Source organism: Bufo gargarizans, chromosome 5 (genome assembly GCF_014858855.1).
Source record: "Bufo gargarizans isolate SCDJY-AF-19 chromosome 5, ASM1485885v1, whole genome shotgun sequence".
Classification (NCBI taxonomy): Eukaryota; Metazoa; Chordata; class Amphibia; order Anura; family Bufonidae; genus Bufo; species Bufo gargarizans.
This window is the reverse complement of record NC_058084.1, coordinates 463,936,292-463,956,178: the sequence shown is the minus strand read 5'-3', so window position 1 is coordinate 463,956,178 and position 19,887 is coordinate 463,936,292. Positions and strand designations below refer to the sequence as shown.

General features: G+C 44.3%; 1 protein-coding gene across 4 annotated transcripts in view; it reads right to left on the bottom strand.

Annotated features, from left to right (window-relative positions):
- The window catches only part of PEX1 (peroxisomal biogenesis factor 1), a 57,105-nt gene that overhangs the window by 12,740 nt on the left and 24,478 nt on the right, over window positions 1-19,887 (bottom strand). For all 4 annotated transcript variants that reach the window (XM_044295771.1, XM_044295774.1, XM_044295772.1 and 1 more), the window contains exons 9-16: window positions 19,786-19,874; window positions 18,901-19,033; window positions 17,228-17,324; window positions 16,515-16,685; window positions 14,565-14,719; window positions 11,231-11,420; window positions 10,078-10,244; window positions 9,782-9,916 (exon numbers count right to left, since the gene is read on the bottom strand). In XM_044295771.1, coding sequence (XP_044151706.1) covers window positions 9,782-9,916; window positions 10,078-10,244; window positions 11,231-11,420; window positions 14,565-14,719; window positions 16,515-16,685; window positions 17,228-17,324; window positions 18,901-19,033; window positions 19,786-19,874 — 1,137 coding nt within the window. The remainder of the gene's footprint in view (window positions 1-9,781; window positions 9,917-10,077; window positions 10,245-11,230; window positions 11,421-14,564; window positions 14,720-16,514; window positions 16,686-17,227; window positions 17,325-18,900; window positions 19,034-19,785; window positions 19,875-19,887) is intronic.

The window sequence follows — 19,887 nt, the reverse complement described above, 5'->3', positions numbered from 1 at the left end:
AAAAAACACATTGTTTTCAATGACCCAAACAGGTTTTCTAACATTTTTTTTAGTATATCGTTTTTCCTGTTTCTCTCACATTCTGATATACTTTCTGACCATAAGATCTCTGCTTGCTGAAGCAGCTGGAAACATTTTTGATGATTCAGAGGCTGTAAGTTTGTATAGACCTCTTCAGCTGTGGACTGATATAAGCCATTGCAGCATTTGCTGTGCTAGGTGGGCAGCATGTCGACCAGGATAGATTATCGATTTCCGATCATGGGGGTCCGATACCTGGCACCCCCACCGATCAGCTGTTTATCTGCAGCTTCTGTCACTGGAAATAACACAGTGGACGGAGCTGGAGGCGGAATGCTCAGTCCTCTGTGTAATGGCCGTGCTGGCGTACTGCAGCTCAGCTCCCATTCAACTGAATGGCTGCTCAGAATTGCTGATTGTGGGGATGTCTGGTATCGGACCCCCATTGTTTTGATACTGATGACATATCCCGAGGGTAGGGCATCGGTATCTAGAGCCCAGATACCCCCCTTTAAACGGTAAATGCTCCAGTGCTTGGTTATCAGCCTTGTAGTTCTCAGTTCAATCAATAAAAACTACAGATCATCCCGCAAACAAAAAGATTAGCCCTCACACAGTTCCATAGACGTAAATATAAAAAAAGTTATGGGGGTCAGAATATGGCGATGCAAACAATTTTTTTTTTATTTTTTTAATGTAATAAAACACAAGATATGAAACTATATAAAATGTGGCATCGTTGTAATCACACTGACCCGGAAATTAATCAGTTTTACTAAATAAGGAACACCATAAAATCGAAACCCATAAAACTATGGCAGAATTTCCTTTTTCCAATTCCACACTATTTAGATTTTTTTTCCAGCTTCCCACTACATCATATGGAATATTAATTAGTGCTATTAGAAAGCACAACTTGTCCTGTAAAAAATAAGCCTCATATGGCTAGGTCAACAGAAAAGTAAAAAAAAAAATATAAAAAATATAAAAAATAAAAAAAAATATAAAAAATATAAAAAATATAAAAAATGGAAAATGCAGAAATGGAAAATTGTTTCCTCTTTAACCACCTCAGCTCCCCTAGCTTAAACCCCCTTATGACCAGAACACTTTTTACAATTCTGCACTACACTACTTTCACCGTTTATCGCTCGGTCATGCAACTTACCACCCAAATGAATTTTACCTCCTTTTCTTCTCACTAATAGGAGCTTTCATTTGGTGGTATTTCATTGCTGCTGACATTTTTACTTTTTTTGTTATTAATCGAAATTTAACAAAATGTCATTTTTCACTTTCAGTTGTAAATTTTTTTTTAAAAAAACGACATCTATATATAAATTTTTCTCTAAATTTATTGTTCTACATGTCTTTGATAAAAAAAAAATGTTTGGTACAAAAATGTGAATTTCCGCTTTTTGAAGCAGCTCTGACTTTCTGAGCACCTGTCATGTTTCCTGAGGTTCTACAATGCCCAGACAGTAGAAAACCCCCACAAATGACCCCATTTCGGAAAGTAGACACCCTAAGGTATTCGGGGATGGGCATAGTGAGTTCATAGAACTTTTTATTTTTTGTCACAAGTTAGCGGAAAATGATGATTTTTTGTTTTTTTTTCCTTACAAAGTCTCATATTCCACTAACTTGTGACAAAAAATAAAAACTTCCATGAACTCACTATGCTCATCACGAAATACCTTGGGGTGTCTTCTTTCCAAAATGGGGTCATTTGTGGGGTAGTTATACTGCCCTGGCATTTTAGGGGCCCTAATGTGTGAGAAGTAGTTTGAAATCAAAATGTGTAAAAAATGCCTTGGGAAATCCGAAAGGTGCTCTTTGGAATGTGTGCCCCTTTGCCCACCTAGGCTGCAAAAAAGTGTCACACATGTGGTATCGCCGTACTCAGGAGAAGTTGGGCAATGAGTTTTGGGGTGTCATTTTACATATACCCATGCTGAGTGAGAGAAATATCTCGGCAAAAGACAACTTTTCCCATTTTTTTATACAAAGTTGGCATTTAACCACTTCAGCCCCGCTAGGTGAAACCCCCTTCATGACCAGAGCACTTTTTACACTTCGGCACTACACTCCTTTCACCGTTTATCGCTCGGTCATGCAACTTACCACCCAAATGAATTTTACCTCCTTTTCTTCTCACTAATGGAGCTTTCATTTGGTGGTATTTTATTGCTGCTGACATTTTTACTTTTTTTGTTATTATTCAAAATGTAACGATTTTTTTGCAAAAAAATGACATTTTTCACTTTCAGCTGTAAAATTTTGCAAAAAAAACGACATCCATATATAAATTTTTCGCCAAATTTATTGTTCTACATGTCTTTGATAAAAAAAAAATGTTTGGGCAAAAAAAAAATGGTTTGGGTAAAAGTTATAGCATTTACAAACTATGGTACAAAAATGTGAATTTCCGCTTTTTGAAACAGCTCTGACTTTCTGAGCACCTGTCATGATTCCTGAGGTTCTACAATGCCCAAACAGTAGAAAACCCCCACAAATGACCCCATTTCGGAAAGTAGACACCCCAAGGTATTCGCTGATGGGCATAGTGAGTTCATAGAACTTTTTATTTTTTGTCACAAGTTAGCGGAAAATGATGATGATTTTTTTTATTTTATTTTTTCTTACAAAGTCTCATATTCCACTAACTTGCGACAAAAAATAAAAATTTCTAGGAACTCACCATGCCCCTCACAGAATACCTTGGGGTGTCTTCTTTCCAAAATGGGGTCACTTGTGGGGTAGTTATACTGCCCTGGCAATTTAGGGGCCCAAATGTGTGAGAAGAGCTTTGCAATCAAAATGTGTAAAAAATGACCGGTGAAATCCAAAAGGTGCACTTTGGAATATGTGCCCCTTTGCCCACCTTGGCAGCAAAAAAGTGTCACACATCTGGTATCGCCGTACTCAGGAGAAGTTGGGGAATGTGTTTTGGGGTGTCATTTTACATATACCCATGCTGGGTGAGAAAAATATCTTGGTCAAATGCCAACTTTGTATAAAAAAATGGGAAAAGTTGTCTTTTGCCAAGATATTTCTCTCATCCAGCATGGGTATATGTAAAATGACACCCCAAAACACATTCCCCAACTTCTCCTGAGTACGGCGATACCAGATGTGTCACACTTTTTTGCTGCCAAGGTGGGCAAAGGGGCACACATTCCAAAGTGCACCTTTCAGATTTTGCAGGCCATTTTTTACACATTTTGATTGCAAACTACTTCTCACACATTTGGGCCCCTAAATTGCCAGGGCAGTATAACTACGCCACAAGTGACCCCATTTTGGAAAGAAGACACCCCAAGGTATTCCGTGAGGGGCATGGCGAGTTCCTAGAATTTTTTATTTTTTGTCACAAGTTAGCGGAAAATGATGATTTTTTTTTCTTTCTCTTTTTTCCTTACAAAGTCTCATATTCCACTAACTTGCGACAAAAAATAAAAAATTCTAGGAACTCGCCATGCCCCTCACGGAATACCTTGGGGTGTCTTCTTTCCAAAATGGGGTCACTTGTGGCGTAGTTATACTGCCCTGGCAATTTAGGGGCCCAAATGTGTGAGAAGTACTTTGCAATCAAAATCTGTAAAAAATGGCCTGCAAAATCTGAAAGGTGCACTTTGGAATGTGGGCCCCTTTGCCCACCTTGGCAGCAAAAAAGTGTAACACATCTGGTATCGCCGTACTCAGGAGAAGTTGGGGAATGTGTTTTGGGGTGTCATTTTACATATACCCATGCTGGGTGAGAGAAATATCTTGGCAAAAGACAACTTTTCCTATTTTTTTATACAAAGTTGGCATTTGACCAAGATATTTTTCTCACCCAGCATGGGTATATGTAAAATGACACCCCAAAACACATTCCCCAACTTCTCCTGAGTACGGCGATACCAGATGTGTGACACTTTTTTGCAGCCTAGATGCGCAAAGGGGCCCAAATTCCTTTTAGGAGGGCATTTTTAGACATTTGGATCCCAGACTTCTTCTCACACTTTCGGGCCCCTAAAAAGCCAGGGCAGTATAAATACCCCACATGTGACCCCACTTTGGAAAGAAGACACCCCAAGGTATTCAATGAGGGGCCTGGCGAGTTCCTAGAAATTTTTTATTTTTTGCATAAGTTAGCGGAAATTGATTTTTTTGGTTTTTTTCTCACAAAGTCTCACTTTCCGCTAACTTAGGACAAAAATTTCAATCTTTCATGGACTCAATATGCCCCTCAGCGAATACCTTGGGGTGTCTTCTTTCCAAAATGGGGTCACATGTGGGGTATTTATACTGCCCTGGCTTTTTAGGGGCCCTAAAGCATGAGAAGAAGTCTGGAATATAAATGTCTAAAAATGTTTACGCATTTGGATTCCGTGAGGGGTATGGTGAGTTCATGGGAGATTTTATTTTTTGACACAAGTTAGTAGAATATGAGACTTAGTAAGAAAAAACAAAAACAAAAAAAAAATTTCCGCTAACTTGTGCCAAAAAAAATGTCTGAATGGAGCCTTACAGGGGGGGGGGTGATCAATGACAGGGGGGGGTGATCAATGACAGGGGGGTGATCACCCATATAGACTCCCGGATCACCCCCCTGTCATTGATCACCCCCCTGGTAAGGCTCCATTCAGACGTCCGTATAATTTTTACGGATCCATGGATCGGATCCGCAAAACACATGCGGACGTCTGAATGGAGCCTTACAGGGGGGTTATCAATGACAGGGGGTGATCACCCCCCTGTCACTGATCACCCCCCCTGTAAGGCTCCATTCAGACATCCGCATGATTTTTTACGGATCCATGGATACATGGATCGGATCCACAAAACACATGCGGACGTCTGAATGGAGCCTTACAGGGGGGTTATCAATGACAGGGGGTGATCAGGGTGATCACCCCCCTGTCACTGATCACCCCCCCTGTAAGGCTCCATTCAGACATCCGCATGATTTTTTACGGATCCATGGATACATGGATCGGATCCACAAAACACATGCGGACGTCTGAATGGAGCCTTACAGGGGGGTTATCAATGACAGGGGGTGATCAGGGTGATCACCCCCCTGTCACTGATCACCCCCCCTGTAAGGCTCCATTCAGACATCCGCATGATTTTTTACGGATCCATGGATACATGGATCGGATCCACAAAACACATGCGGACGTCTGAATGGAGCCTTACAGGGGGGTTATCAATGACAGGGGGTGATCAGGGTGATCACCCCCCTGTCACTGATCACCCCCCCTGTAAGGCTCCATTCAGACATCCGCATGATTTTTTACGGATCCATGGATCCATGGATCGGATCCACAAAACACATGCGGACGTCTGAATGGAGCCTTACAGGGGGGTTATCAATGACAGGGGGTTATCAGGGTGATCACCCCCCTGTCACTGATCACCCCCCCTGTAAGGCTCCATTCAGACATCCGCATGATTTTTACGGATCCATGGATACATGGATCGGATCCACAAAACACATGCGGACGTCTGAATGGAGCCTTACAGGGGGGTGATCAATGACAGGGGGGTGATCAGGGAGTGTATATGGGTGATCACCCCCCTGTCACTGATCACCCCCCCTGTAAGGCTCCATTCAGACATCCGCATGATTTTTTATGGATCCATGGATCGGATCCACAAAACACATGCGGATGTCTGAATGGAGCCTTACAGGGGGGTTATCAATGACAGGGGGTGATCACCCCCCTTGTAAGGCTCCATTCAGACATCCGCATGATTTTTACGGATCCATGGATACATGGATCGGATCCGTAAAAATCATGCGGACGTCTGAATGGAGCCTTACAGGGGGGTGATCAATGACAGGGGGGTGATCAATGACAGGGGGTGATCAGGGAGTGTATATGGGTGATCACCCGCCTGTCATTGATCACCCCCCTGTAAGGCTCCATTTAGACGTCCGTATGCGTTTTGCGGATCCGATCCATGTATCCATGGATCCGTAAAAATCATACGGACGTCTGAACGGAGCCTGACAGGGGGGTGATCAATGACAGGGCGGTGATCAATGACAGGGGGGTGATCAGGGAGTTTATATGGGGTGATCATGGGTGATCAGGGGTTTATAAGGGGTTAATAAGTGACGGGGGGGGGGGTGTAGTGTAGTGTGGTGTTTGGTGCGACTGTACTGACCTACCTGAGTCCTCTGGTGGTCGATCCTAACAAAAGGGACCACCAGAGGACCAGGTAGGAGGTATATTAGACGCTGTTATGAAAACAGCGTCTAATATACCTGTTAGGGGTTAAAAAATTCGGATCTCCAGCCTGCCAGCGAACGATCGTCGCTGGCATGCTGGAGATCCACTCGCTTACCTTCCGTTCCTGTGAGCGCGCGCGCCTGTGTGCGCGCGTTCACAGGAAATCTCGCGTCTCGCGAGATGACGCATATATGCGTGACTGTGCGCAGGGCTGCCACCTCCGGAACGCGAATCTGCGTTAGGCGGTCCGGAGGTGGTTAACCAAGATATTTATCTCACCCAGCATGGGTATATGTAAAAATACACCCCAAAACACATTGCCCTACTTCTCCTGAGTACGGCGATACCACATGTGTGACACTTTTTTGCAGCCTACATGCGCAAAGGGGCCCAAATTCCTTTTAGGAGGGCATTTTTAGACATTTGGATTCCAGACTTCTTCTCACGCTTTAGGGCCCCTAAAATGCCAGGGCAGTATAAATACCCCACATGTGACCCCATTTTGGAAAGAAGACACCCCAAGGTATTCAATGAGGGGCATGGCGAGTTCATAGAAGATTTTTTTTTTGGGCACAAGTTAGCGGAAATTGATTTTATTTTTATTTTTTCTCACAAAGTTTCCCTTTCCGCTAACTTAGGACAAAAAGTTAAATCTTTCATGGACTCAATATGCCCCTCAGCGAATACCTTGGGGTGTCTCCTTTCCGAAATGGGGTCACATGTTGGGTATTTATACTGCCCTGGCATTTTAGGGGCCCTAAAGCGTGAGAAGAAGTCTGGAATATAAATGTCTAAAAAGTTTTACGCATTTGGATTCCGTGAGGGGTATGGGGAGTTCATGTGAGATTTTATTTTTTGACACAAGTTAGTGGAATATGAGACTTTGTAAGAAAAAAAAAAATATAATAATAAAATTTCCGCTAACTTGTGCCCAAAAAAATGTCTAAATAGAGCCTTACAGGGGGGTGATCAGGGAGTCTATATGGGGTGATCACCCCCCTGTAAGGCTCCATTCAGACGTCCGTATGTCTTTTGCGGATGCGCGGTGTCCGTGTTTTACGGATCCGCAAAACACATACGGACGTCTGAATGGAGCCTTAGGCCCCTTTCACACGGGCGAGTTTTCCGTGCGGGTGCGATGCGTGCGGTGAACGCACTGCACCCGCACTGAATCCTGACCCATTCATTTCTATGGGACTGTGCACACGAGCGGTGATTTTCACGCATCACTTGTGCGTTGCGTGAAAATCGCAGCATGCTCCTCTTTGTGCGTTTTTCACGTAACGCAGGCCCTATAGAAATGAATGGGGTTGCGTGAAAATCGCATGCCTCCGCAAGCAAGTGCGGATGCGGTGCGATTTTCACGCATGGGTTCTAGGTGACAGTCTATTCACTGTATTATTTTCCCTTATAACATGGTTATAAGGGAAAATAATAGCATTCTGAATACAGAATGCTTAGTATAATAGTGCTGGAAGGGTTAAAAATAATAAAAAAAGTTAACTCACCTTCTCCTCTTGTTCGGGTAGATGCCGGTCTGTTCTTTAGCTGTGGGCTGAAGGACCTGTGGTGATGTCAGATCACATGCTCCATCACCATGGTGATGGACCATGTGATTGGAGCATGTGATCTGACGTCACCTCAGGTCATTCAGCCCACAGCTAAAGAACAGACCGGCATCTACCCGAACAAGAGGAGAAGGTGAGTTAACTTTTTTATTATTTTTAACCCTTCCAGCACTATTATACTAAGCATTCTGTATTCAGAATGCTATTATTTTCCCTTATAACCATGTTATAAGGGAAAATAATACAATCTTCAGAACATCAATCCCAAGCCCGAACTTCTGTGAAGAAGTTCGGGTTTGGGTACCAAACATGCGCGATTTTTCTCACGCGAGTGCAAAACGCATGACAATGTTTTGCACTCGCGCGGAAAAATCGTGCATTTTCCTGCAACGCACCCGCCTCTTATCCGGGCAAAAAACATGACGCCCGTGTGAAAGAGGCCTTACAGGGGAGTGATCAATGACAGGGGGTGATCAGGGAGTCTATATGGGTGATCACCCGCCTGTCATTGATCACCCCCCTGTAAGGCTCCATTCAGACGTCCGTATGTGTTTTGCGGATCCGATCCATGGATCCGTGGATCCATAAAACACATACGGACGTCTGAATGGAGCCTTACAGGGGGGTGATCAATGACAGGGGGGTGATCAGGGAGTCTATATGGGGTGATCAGGGGTTAATAAGTGACAGGGGGGTGTAGTGTAGTGTGGTGCTTGGTGCTACTTATTACAGAGCTGCCTGTGTCCTCTGGTGGTCGATCCAAGCAAAAGGGACCACCAGAGGACCAGGTAGCAGGTATATTAGACGCTGTTATCAAAACAGCATCTAATATACCTGTTAGGGGTTAAAAAAAATCGCATCTACAGCCTGCCAGCAAACGATCGCCGCTGGCAGGCTGTAGATCAGCTCGCTTACCTGCAGTTCCTGTTAACGTGCGCGCCTGTGTGCGCGCGTTCACAGGAAGTCTCGCGTCTCGCGAGATGACACACCGATGCGTCACTCTGCCTGGGACAGCCGCCTCCGGACCGCGATCCTGCGTTAGGCGGTCCGGAGGCGGTTTTCCAGGAATTTAATATTGATGAACTATCCTCAGGAAAGGTCATCAATATCAGATCGGTAGGGGTCCGACACCCCCACTGATCAGCCGGTTGTGTAAGCGCATCCTTCACCTCATTGTTTTCCTGGTTGCCGTGAACATCGCAGCAGCGAGCAGTGTAATTCCAAGAAGCCGTCCCATTCACTTCTATAGGACGGCTCTGTAGTATACACTTGAATAAGAAGAAGCGCGGTCTTCTCTTCAAACAACTGATTGGCGGGGGTGCCGGGTGTTGGACCACCGCTGATCTGATATTGATGACCTATCCGGAGGATAGGTCATCAATATTAAAATCCTGGAAAACCAAACCCCTTTAAGAGGTTAAAGAGGTTGAACAACGAAAAATATTCCACAGTTTTCAAACCAACACCTGGATCTGAATACTTTTGTAATTGCATGTAATTAAAATGTTGTATAGCCACTGAGTTATTCATTAAATGTATGTTTATAGTGACACTTAATTTCTTATTTCTTTGACCTGCTCACTGAGAAGGTCGCACATGCTCAGTTTCATCCTTCAACTGCCTCCTGAGCTGTGATAGGGAGAGCATGGACACGCCCCCTGAGCTGTCATAGGGAGAGCATGGACACGCCCCCTGAGCTGCAGCAGAGTAGAGACTCCCATTAAGCTGCCAGCTTGATAGAAATCTAGCAGAGCAATGAATGGGGAGATCTCTGGATCCATGTGAGGTACAGGGCTGGTTCTAGGTTTGTTGGAAAGAGATTGTCATGGACTATATGATGTCTGATTTTCATTTTTTGCCTTATTCATGAGATAACCCCTTTAAGTAGCCCTTCATGATATGTGACATTATTAGTACTGAATGCACATTGTGTTTGCATGCGTTACAAAAAAACACGGTTATCACCTTAATACTGATGAAATTCATCCCGCTTTCATGAGCAATAACACCAGCCAACAAAGTCTTCCCGGTGCCCGGTGCCCCATACAGCAGCACTCCAGATCTGTGCCGGATTGGAAGGTTTGCAAATAACTCTGGATACTAAAAAATAATAATAAAAATTAAAAAAAACATGAACCATCTTCATTTAAATATTTTATTTTCTCTCTATATAGTTTTCTTCTTCAGATCATATATATGAGAAATAAATAACAGCCATGATGTAATGTAAGAAAAGATATGTTAGATTTCTGAGACTGCACCTTGGCCGGTAACTCAATGGTGTCCTTCAGAACCTGCCGTACAGAGTGCAGTCCTCCCACCACAGTCCAGCCCTGGTCCTTTGGCTTGTGTAAATTGGCGTTCTTCAGGGACATGGGGGTGAAACCTTTAAGGGCTTTCTTGAAGTCTGATGTCGACAAAACTAAATCTAAAAAAATAAAATAAAAACGAAAACCTTAAATGCGGAAAATGTACAAATATGGGAGGTGTGTAAGTTCACTTTAGGTTATATAAGAAATATGTCCATCAGGGCCAAGTGAATGAAGGAATAAGTGAGCTGAAAAAAATCCTAGTAACCCCTGGTTGAAGGGTTAAAGGCTATGGACACCTTCGGGTGACTGCATTTTACTCATTTTGGGCAAAAATATTTTTTTTTCAATTGGTCTTTATTAAAACCGTTCAGCCGTTTCTGAGATACAAGGGTTAAAAATCAGTCTGTTTGCAAGCTGTCACAGTCTTTGAATTTCCTCCGTCTGACAGCTCACGTGTGGTTCTTATCTCTGTTCTCCTGACCTCATAAATAGTGTTAAGCGAAGCAACAAATCAAATTTCCTTGCGCTTCACGGCAACAAATCAGTTTTTCCTAAAATGGTGGCTGCACGTGTTACAAAATGAAAGTAAGAAGCCCTGGAACGTGAGATCGCCCGTAATGCCGTTCAGCCAGTCTGGTTTCCGTTATGCAGGACGAAAAAGACAAGACTTTTGTTTTCCGTCCTGCATAACGGAAACCATGTAATAACGAAATTCATAACTGTTATGTGAACATGCCCTAAGGGCTCATGCACATGACTGTGTTTTGTATCCGTGTCCGATCCGCATTTTTTGCACATTAATTTCTGTGGATCTACAAAAAACTGAAATGTCAATGGATGTCATCCGTGTGCTGTCTACATCCATGTGTCTGTTACGCAAATTACAGAACATGTCCTGTTCTTGTCCATATTACAGACAAGAATAGTAATTTCTAGTAATGAGAAAAATGTGCACTGCATACGGAAGGTGTTCATGTTTTGCGGACCGCAATATGGACACGGTCGTGTGCATGAGGCCTAAGAAAACTGTCCATCATGAAGAGACTATTTCTCCTGCAGGCCGCCCCTACACACCGACCCAGCAGACTTGAGAACACATTACCTTGCTTACTGTAGATCTTCCTTGTAGCCACACTGGACTCTATGGCTCGTTCCGCAAGCATGACAAAATCTTTGGCTACAAAACCTTCCGTTTCCTTTGCCAGCTGAAGGAGATCAAGGTCGCTAAATCGAGCAATGTCACATGAAAGTCTGTTTTCTACAATGCAGCATAGCAGCTCTGATCGCTCTTTCTGCGGAATAGACACAACATTTGAGGATTGAAGGATTTTTTATTTTTTTCCATAAATTAGAAAGTGTATAATACTAAATCTGTACAATCGGATACAAGTACCCAGCCAACTCAATACTGGTACCTAGTCTGTCAATTAAATAATTTTGCTTCGCTGCTCCCGGTAGGCACTATATTATAGCTTTTAGCTCTTTCACTACCAGCGCCATACATGTATGGTGCTGGAGCGATGTGTAAACATGGCGCCTGCTCGTGTGTGCAGCAGGTGCCATGGCCGGCGGGTCTCTGCTGTTTCAAATAGCACAGGCCCACGGCGAATGACCGCGACCGGCAATAATGCTGATCGCGGTCATTACAGCCTGTAGATGCCGTGATGATCAAGTGTGATCACAGCATCTAGAGAGTGAAAAACCCAGAAGCGCGCGCTTCCAGGTTAATACTGGCATCCCTGTGAGGATGCCGGTAATTCACTCTAAGGCTACTTTCACACTAGAGTTTCTATTTTCCAATATTGAGATCCGTCATAGGGTCTCAATACCGGAAAAAAACGCTTCCATTTTGTCCCTATTCACTGTCAATGGGGACAAAACATAACGGAACAGAAGGGAATGCTTCAAAATGCATTCCGTTCCATTCCCATACCGGAGAGCAAACTGCAGCTGTTTTCTTTCCGTCATGGGATGCGGAGCAAAACGGATCCGTCATGACCCACAATGCAAGTCAATGGGGACAGATCCGTTTTCTCTGACACAATAGAAAACGGATCCGTCTTGGGTACTACTTTCAATGGAGTTCATGACGGATCCGTCTTGGATATGTTAATGATAATACAACCGGATCCATTCATAATGGATGCTGATTGTTAGATTATCAGTAACGGAAGTGTTTTTGCTGAACCCTGCCGGATCCAGCAAAAACGCTAATGTGAAAATAGCCTAACAGCCTGGATCTCTTTAAAGCAGGCATGTCCAAACTGCAGCCCTCCAGCTGTTCCAAAACTACAACTCCCAGCATGCCTGGATAGCTTACAGCTATTAGGGCATGCTGGGAGTTGTAGTTTTGCAACAGCTGGAGGGCCACAGTTTGGACATGCCTGCTTTAAAGAGACCCAGCGTATTGGAGCTGCAATTCCTATGTTGGCCAGGAGAGGGCAGCCCAACATAAGAAATCAGCAATTCACATATAACTATGCTCCAATTTTAGTACGGTAATATTGAATAAAAAAAAAAAAAAAGTTGTGAACTTGGCTACAAAAACATAGTTAAAAGTACAAAGTAAAAAAAAAAAAGGATATAAAAAATGTAAAAAAAAATTAACATTTTAAATCACCCCCTTTCCTTAGAATAAAAATACTCAACCTGCGGCCCTCCAGCTGTTGCAAAACTACAACTCCCAGCATGCCAGAACAACCTACAGCTATCAGCTTACAGCAGCACATTGTGGGAGTTGTAGCTTTACAACAGATGGAGGGCCACAGGTTGAGCATGCCTGACCTAAATAAAAAATAAAAACATGGGCATCACGTACTATTAAAATCTAAAAATATTTTTCTAATACGGTGAATGGTGTAACGGAAAAAGTGTCAAAATGATCAAAAAGTCTCAATAAAAACTACAGATGGTCCTGCAAAAAATGAGCCCCTGCCCCCCAGCTCAGTAGAGTTATGGGTCAGAATATGGTGATGTCAATTTTTTTTTTTAAGTTTTAATTTATTTGTATAGTATTTAAACATATAAAACCTATACATATGTAGTATCTTTGTAATTTTACTGACCCAGAGAATGAAGGGCACAGGTCATTTTTGTCGCAAACGGAACGCCATAGGGACAAAACCCGTAAAACTGGAAGAACTGCGTTTTTTTTCCAATTCCACCCCATTTGTAATTTTTTTCTTGCTTCCTACTACATAGTATGCCATATTAAAAGTACAACTTGTCACATATATGGATATGTGAATAGAAAAATAAAAAAGTTATGGCTCCAGGAAAACAGGAAAGAAAAATGAAAACGCAAAAATTAAAAAACCTCCTGTATCCAAAGGGTTAAAGGGGCTGCCCAGTTTATTAAACCCACTGAATGAATAGATGAGGGTCCTCATCTCCTGGCAAGAGTGGAGAGTCGTTACAAAGAGGGTCTCTCTCTCTGCAGCACCTGTCTTGTCCTGCAATACACAGGCAATCCCCATGATGTGAATGGACACTGTGCAATGCCTTATTTCGCCTGTGGAGGTGCTGCAGAGAAACGGAAAACTTACTCCCAGGTTTACAGCTGATCGGTGAGGATTCCAACAGCGGGACAAGTAATCAGCATATTATTAAGGGACCTGTCACGCTTTGGTGTGGGAGGGAAACTCCACACCGAGCATAGGAGAGAAGGGGGGAACAGGGAATCAGGCCTGAGAACTAGGGAAGGAAGATGGACACCTCCTAGTAAAACCCTAACCAAAATCCTGACTGACTACCAGTATGAACAGACCCCAGAGGTAGGTGTGTTCATACACAGGAATACCTAGAGTCCTATCTAGCCCTATAGGACCCTGGTACTAATGGCAGGGACGAGACTACCTGTTCCTCCAAAAGGAAGGACGAACAGGAGTCTCCTTCAGGCCTAATACAAACAATGGGGAAATGCAACACACAAACCCAAACAAAATACAAAAGGGAAAGGAAGACTTAAAGAGGACCTTTCACCTGGATATCCTTAATCTAATTATTATCCTACCTTATAGTGCGGCCCCCACTGATGTCTTGCTACTTTTTCTTTTTCTAAAGAACCTCCCATTCGTCCGCTGTGGTCCCTGTGTCTTTTGGTGCCTCATATGCTAATGTGGCGACTCGGTTATACTAGGCGTGGCCTTGCATTTCTCCTGGGCGCGGTTATCTTCTCCCTGGCTGCGAGCGCATCCACTCAGAGCGCTCCGCTCTTAGCCAGGGAGAAGGAGATGTGATTCTCGCAAGAACTTGATCATGTGATTCCGATAATTAAGCATCTTTCATTCTAAATGAAGATGCAAATCAGCCGAAAAATGTGACCCCCGTCTGCGAAAACAACAAGACGGATCTCCGTGTCTCCTGAGGATGCAAGAAGGGCCCCAATGGCAACAAGTACAAGGCTCAGCAGGTTCCTCACTGACAGACTTGGTTACCTGTGCTGGAGGGTGGATGAGTTTAAGGCACTGGAAAAGGTGAACTCCTTGTGATGAAATAAGGATGGGATTCAAGGAATGCTCGGACTGGCTGGTGGCGATGACCGCGATCTGGGTCTCCATCCTAATTATTTCCTTCATTAAATCTTTCAGAACTGAAATACACAAATCATCAACCACGTTGTCAGCTCCTACCATTCAGCATAACCTCATCAGAAGGCTGGTGGTACTGATTGTACACACATCATTCCCTGTATTCCTGTAACACGCACAAGGGCCAGAGACATTTAAAGGGTAAGTCTGGCGGGACAAAATATTTTTGGCAAAACGGGTTAAAGGGAAACTTTTTTTTCTGCCAGTTAAATCCAGATAGCAGCAGGTCTCCTTTTTTGTAATCTAATTTTATTTTCGGATTGTAGCTTTCTTTATTCTCTTTCCTGAACAGGATTATGGGGATGGCCATCTTGTCTGTGCTGTCCTTTACAGCATTTAGAAGGCATCTGAAGAATTGCTTTATGGCAGCCCCATGGTCAGGAGGGGACCTCACTGACTATGGGAGAGTTTTCTAGGCATGCTCTGTGACCTGTGCAGAGGTCATTGTACAGGGCAGGAATAGATAAACTTTGACAATCGCCTATTGTGAATGATGGATAGTGTCTTATCTATACATAGAGGTGATATCTGTACAGGCAGGATTAGAATAACAGATAAGCAGATAACTGCACCGATTACGTCTTCTCTTTCGGTGACGTCATCGGCGCAGGCGCACTGAGGGAGTGCTGAGGAGGTGAGCCTCCTTCTCTCAGAGCGCCTGCGCCGAATGAAGACAGGCGCGGGATTTGAAATGCTGACAGGGCCAGCTGGAAGAGGAGAGCGTTCGCTGGCCCTGTCAATCAACAGAAGGAGGGGGCGTTTTTTTGCAGCGGCTACCAGCAAATAGACGCCCTACTTGCTGGTAGTGAAGTGATTTGCATATTTTAAAAGATCGATTTTTAAGGAAACGAAGCCACAGACAAAAGGTAAGAACCCTATATAGGGAATAGTCGTTAAATAGGGATTTTAACAAGCCCCCCCCAAAAAAATTGTGTTTTGGGGGTGACAGAAGCCCTTTAAGTATCTGATTGGCGGGCACTGACCACTGGGGCACAAACTGATCACGCAAACGGGGCCGCCTTGTTTCAACGTTTTAAAGGAGCAGCGGTTGGGCATGTCCGTTGCTGCTCCCCAGCTCTCTGGGATTACAGGAGGTAGCCAAGCACTGTACAATGCGATCTCTTCCAGTCCCATATTGCTGAATGGCCTAGCTTCCTTCATACAGGAAAACATGGGGCCCCTATCTTGTGATTGGGGGAGGACTCCAGTGATTGCATCTCCATTAACTGGTTACTTATAGCGTTGTTTGTGGGAAAACTCCTTGCTGTATAAAGGCTTATTGGGATTCGTTAAAGCTAAAATCCCTGCAGACGTCCCTTTGGTTGGATTTCCACCCAGGACCCCAGTGCTAACCATTAAAGGGAACCTGTCACCGGGATTTTGTGCATAGAGCTGAGGACATGGGTTACTAGATCACCGCTAGCAAATCCGCAATACCCAGTCCCCATAGCTCTGTGTGCTTTTATTGTGTTTAAAAAAAAACAGATTTGATACATATGCAAATTAACCTGAGACGAGTCCTGTCCCTGAGACGAGTCCTGTCCCTGAGACGAGTCCTGTCCCTGGGATGAGTCAGGGACAGGACTCATCTCAGGTTAGTTTGCATATGTATGACATAGTTTTTATACACAATAAAAGCACACAGAGCTATGGGGACTGGGTATTGCGGATATGCTAGCGGCCCTCTAGCAACCCATGTCCTCAGCTCTATACACAAAATCCCGGTGACAGGTTCCCATTAAGCCAAGCAGATATATTTAGAGACTAAATGATTAGTGTTTTTAGTATAGGACTTACCATGTGAAACTTGCTTGCTGTGCATGGCCTCCGGGCTCTGCTCTTGTTCTGGTGTCGCTGGCACTCCAGCAATCTGATCCAGGTCATCCAGTAAAAGGACGGCCGGCTGCCTCCACGCTGCCTCTGCAAATCCGTCTTCCAGAGTCTGGCATAAGCTTTCTAGAGTCTTTCCTGAAAAATCACCATATTCAAGAGTTCACAGGAGTTCATTGTTTTCCAGGCACAGCACCGCACACTTTGTAGGCAATATCAGACAGAGCCTCCACTAAAAGTACAGGCCCCCCCCCCCATTTCAGCCCGAACAGCTATCTAATGTGTATGGGGGTCTCCACCCGCCAGCAGATGTCAGAAGAAGGATCTGACATGTTAAATTTAACATACCTGAACCTTTGCTCAGGCCACAGGCCCGCACATGTATGCTCAGTTGAGCTGAGATGACAGAGGTAAGGAGGAATAGAATGAAGAAATTCAGCACCTCCCTGATTAAGAATATTGTAAAAAATAAAAAAAAAAGCATTAAAAAAAATGTATCCTGCTGCTTACTTGAAAAAAAAAAAAAAAACAAGCATAAAAAAAAAAGTTTAACATATGACAGGTGTGTAGTACAGAATGCACTGGTTCCTTTAGTGATGAGATGGAGGAGGGCGGCAGGGCCTCCTGAGATGTTCCTGCTGGCGCACAGCTACAGATATAGGTCACTCATCATCCAATACCTTTTAACAATTTACAGTTGATTTCTTCCACGTAAGCCTCCAGGCCGTCAAACGCCTCCTTACATAACGCCTTCGCTACAGCAGACTTTCCACAGCCCTGTGAAAACGAGCAGTGAATGGACACCGATCACTATGACTGAGCACTGCTCACACGGGTAAGGCCACTTTCACACTTGCGTTTGTTGTTTTCCGGTGGATCCGGCAGAGGATCTCAATACGTTTCCGTTTAGTACTCATGCATTCTGAATGGAAAGAGACCCGTTCAGGATGCATCAGGACGTCTTCCGTTCCGTCAGTATTGCGCTTTGTGATTGGACACAAAACCGCTGCAAGCTGCAGTTTTGTGTCCGGTCATAAAAACGGGGAAAAAAAAAAAAAAAGATCCGTCACTTACAACAATTTAAGTCAAGGAGCCTAAAAAAAATTATCCGTCACGCACCGACTTACAATGTTTGAAGTGACGGATCTGTTTTTTTCCCGTTTTTTTAATTTCATACAACCGTATCCTAACGGAACAGATGCATCCTGATGTGCAAAATCAAAACGGATCCGTTTAAATCCGGTATTGAGATCCTCTGCCGGGTCTCCGTACCGGAATTAACAACGCAAGTGGGAAACAGGCCTAACTTAGGAATATCACTGCACAATTCTGCAATCACATCCAAAGCTACATGCAATACCCGTGTAAGGCCCCATTCACATGTAGTGTACGTGCTGAGAAACTGCAGAGTTAGGGCTCATTCAGACGACTGTAGTGTTTTGCGGATACGCAAAACTCGGATGCCGGCCCGTGTGTGGACCGCACGTGGCCGGCACTATCGTAGTAAATGCCTATTCTTGTCTGCAATTGCGGAACTACGGATGTGGACAGCACACGGTGTGCTGATCGTATCTATTGCAGCCCCATTAAAATGAATGGGTCCGCATCCGTCCCGCAAAATTGTGGAAAGGGTGTGGAGCCGTTCATACGGCCGTGTGAATTGGCCCTTACCAAAAGTCAAACCCCCACCGACCAGACACTGACAGCATTTTTATATCAATATGCAATCTGTTCATGGTAGGAACCCCACCCCCACCCTTTCACCGGTCCTGACATTACAATATAAGTACCTGGCAGTGTAGGGCATGTTCAGGAGATGTCCTCACGCTTTTTTTTTTCCTATGGGCTGCTACGTTCCCCCCGCTGTGCCCCCCGTTCTGGTTTCCCACCCTGTATTCTAATCCATAGCATCGGTACAGTGAGGAGGAGACGGCCATGTTTCTCAGGGGGCGTCCCTTTCTCCCTGGCTGTGAGCTGTCTAATCGCAGCAGAGCGTGTCACCGCCAGGGAGAAGGAGACGCCCCTGAGAAACATGTCCGTCTCCTCCTCCCTGTACCGATGGTATGGATTAGAATACAGGGTAGGAAACCAGAACAGGGGGCACAGTGGGGGTAACAGAGCAGCCCATTGAAAAAAAAAAAAAAAAAAAAAAAAAAAGAAGATCGAAGACATCTCCTGAACATGCCCTACAGTGCCAGGTACTTATATTGTAATGTCAGGACCGGTGAAAGGTTCTCTTTAAATTGTTAAATGCTATAAACGTTAATCATTCACCTTAATAGGTGATGTCTATTACATTCCTTATTTAAGAGTTTCACTTTAATAGAAGCCAGTGGCAAACCGGCAATGATACCTTTGGTCCAGAAAGGAGGACGGCTCCGCTGCGGAGTCCAGAGGCTGTGGAGACAAACTGTCTGGACAATGGACGTCCCATTAGACAGTGAACAATGTGCTCGTAGCAGGCTGTCCGTAAGCCATCCACACCACTGGAATAGAAAATACATGATTTTGTACTGTTACCCTGCAACAGCTAAAGGGTCCAGAGGCTAAGGAGAGGGGGGGGGGGGTGCACACAGGTGCAGGAACGCCTTAGTAAATCTGTATGTAAGGAGCTCCCTCTAGTGGCTGCTGCAGACAGAATTTTTTTTTTTACCATTAAGGCTACTTTCACATTAGCGTTTTTGAATCTGTCATGGATCTTCAAAAACGCTTCCGTTACAATAATACAACTGCATGCATCAGTCATGAACGGATCCGGTTGTATTAGGTCTTCAATAGCCATGACGGATCCGTCTTGAACACCATTGAAAGTCAATGGGGGCCGGATCAGTTTTCTATTGTGCCAGGTTGTGTCACAGAAAACTGATCCGTCCCCATTGACTTACATTGTGTGCCAGGACGGATCCGTTTGGCTCCGCTTCGTCAGGCGGACAGCAAAACGCTGCAGGCAGCCTCCAGAGTGGAACGGAGACAGATCGGAGGCAAACTGATGCATTCTGAGCGGATCCTTTTCCATTCAGAATGCATTAGGGCAAAACTGATCCGTTTTGGACCGCTTGTGAGAACCCTGAACGGATCTCACAAACGGAAAGCCAAAACGCCAGTGTGAAAGTAGACTTACCTCTACAGAGGGAAACCTTGCTGCATCTGCAACGTACGGTATGTCGTTACATTCATGGGTCAGAATATTCTGAATAAATTCCAAAAATAATAAAAGGAAAGTGACTTTTTTGCATACCCCAATCTGTTCATCTGCAGGTAAGTGAGGTTTTGGTCAGGCTGAGGAAGAGTTGGAGCATTTTCAGGGGGAGTAAATTCTAAATTCACCTGCATAAGATAA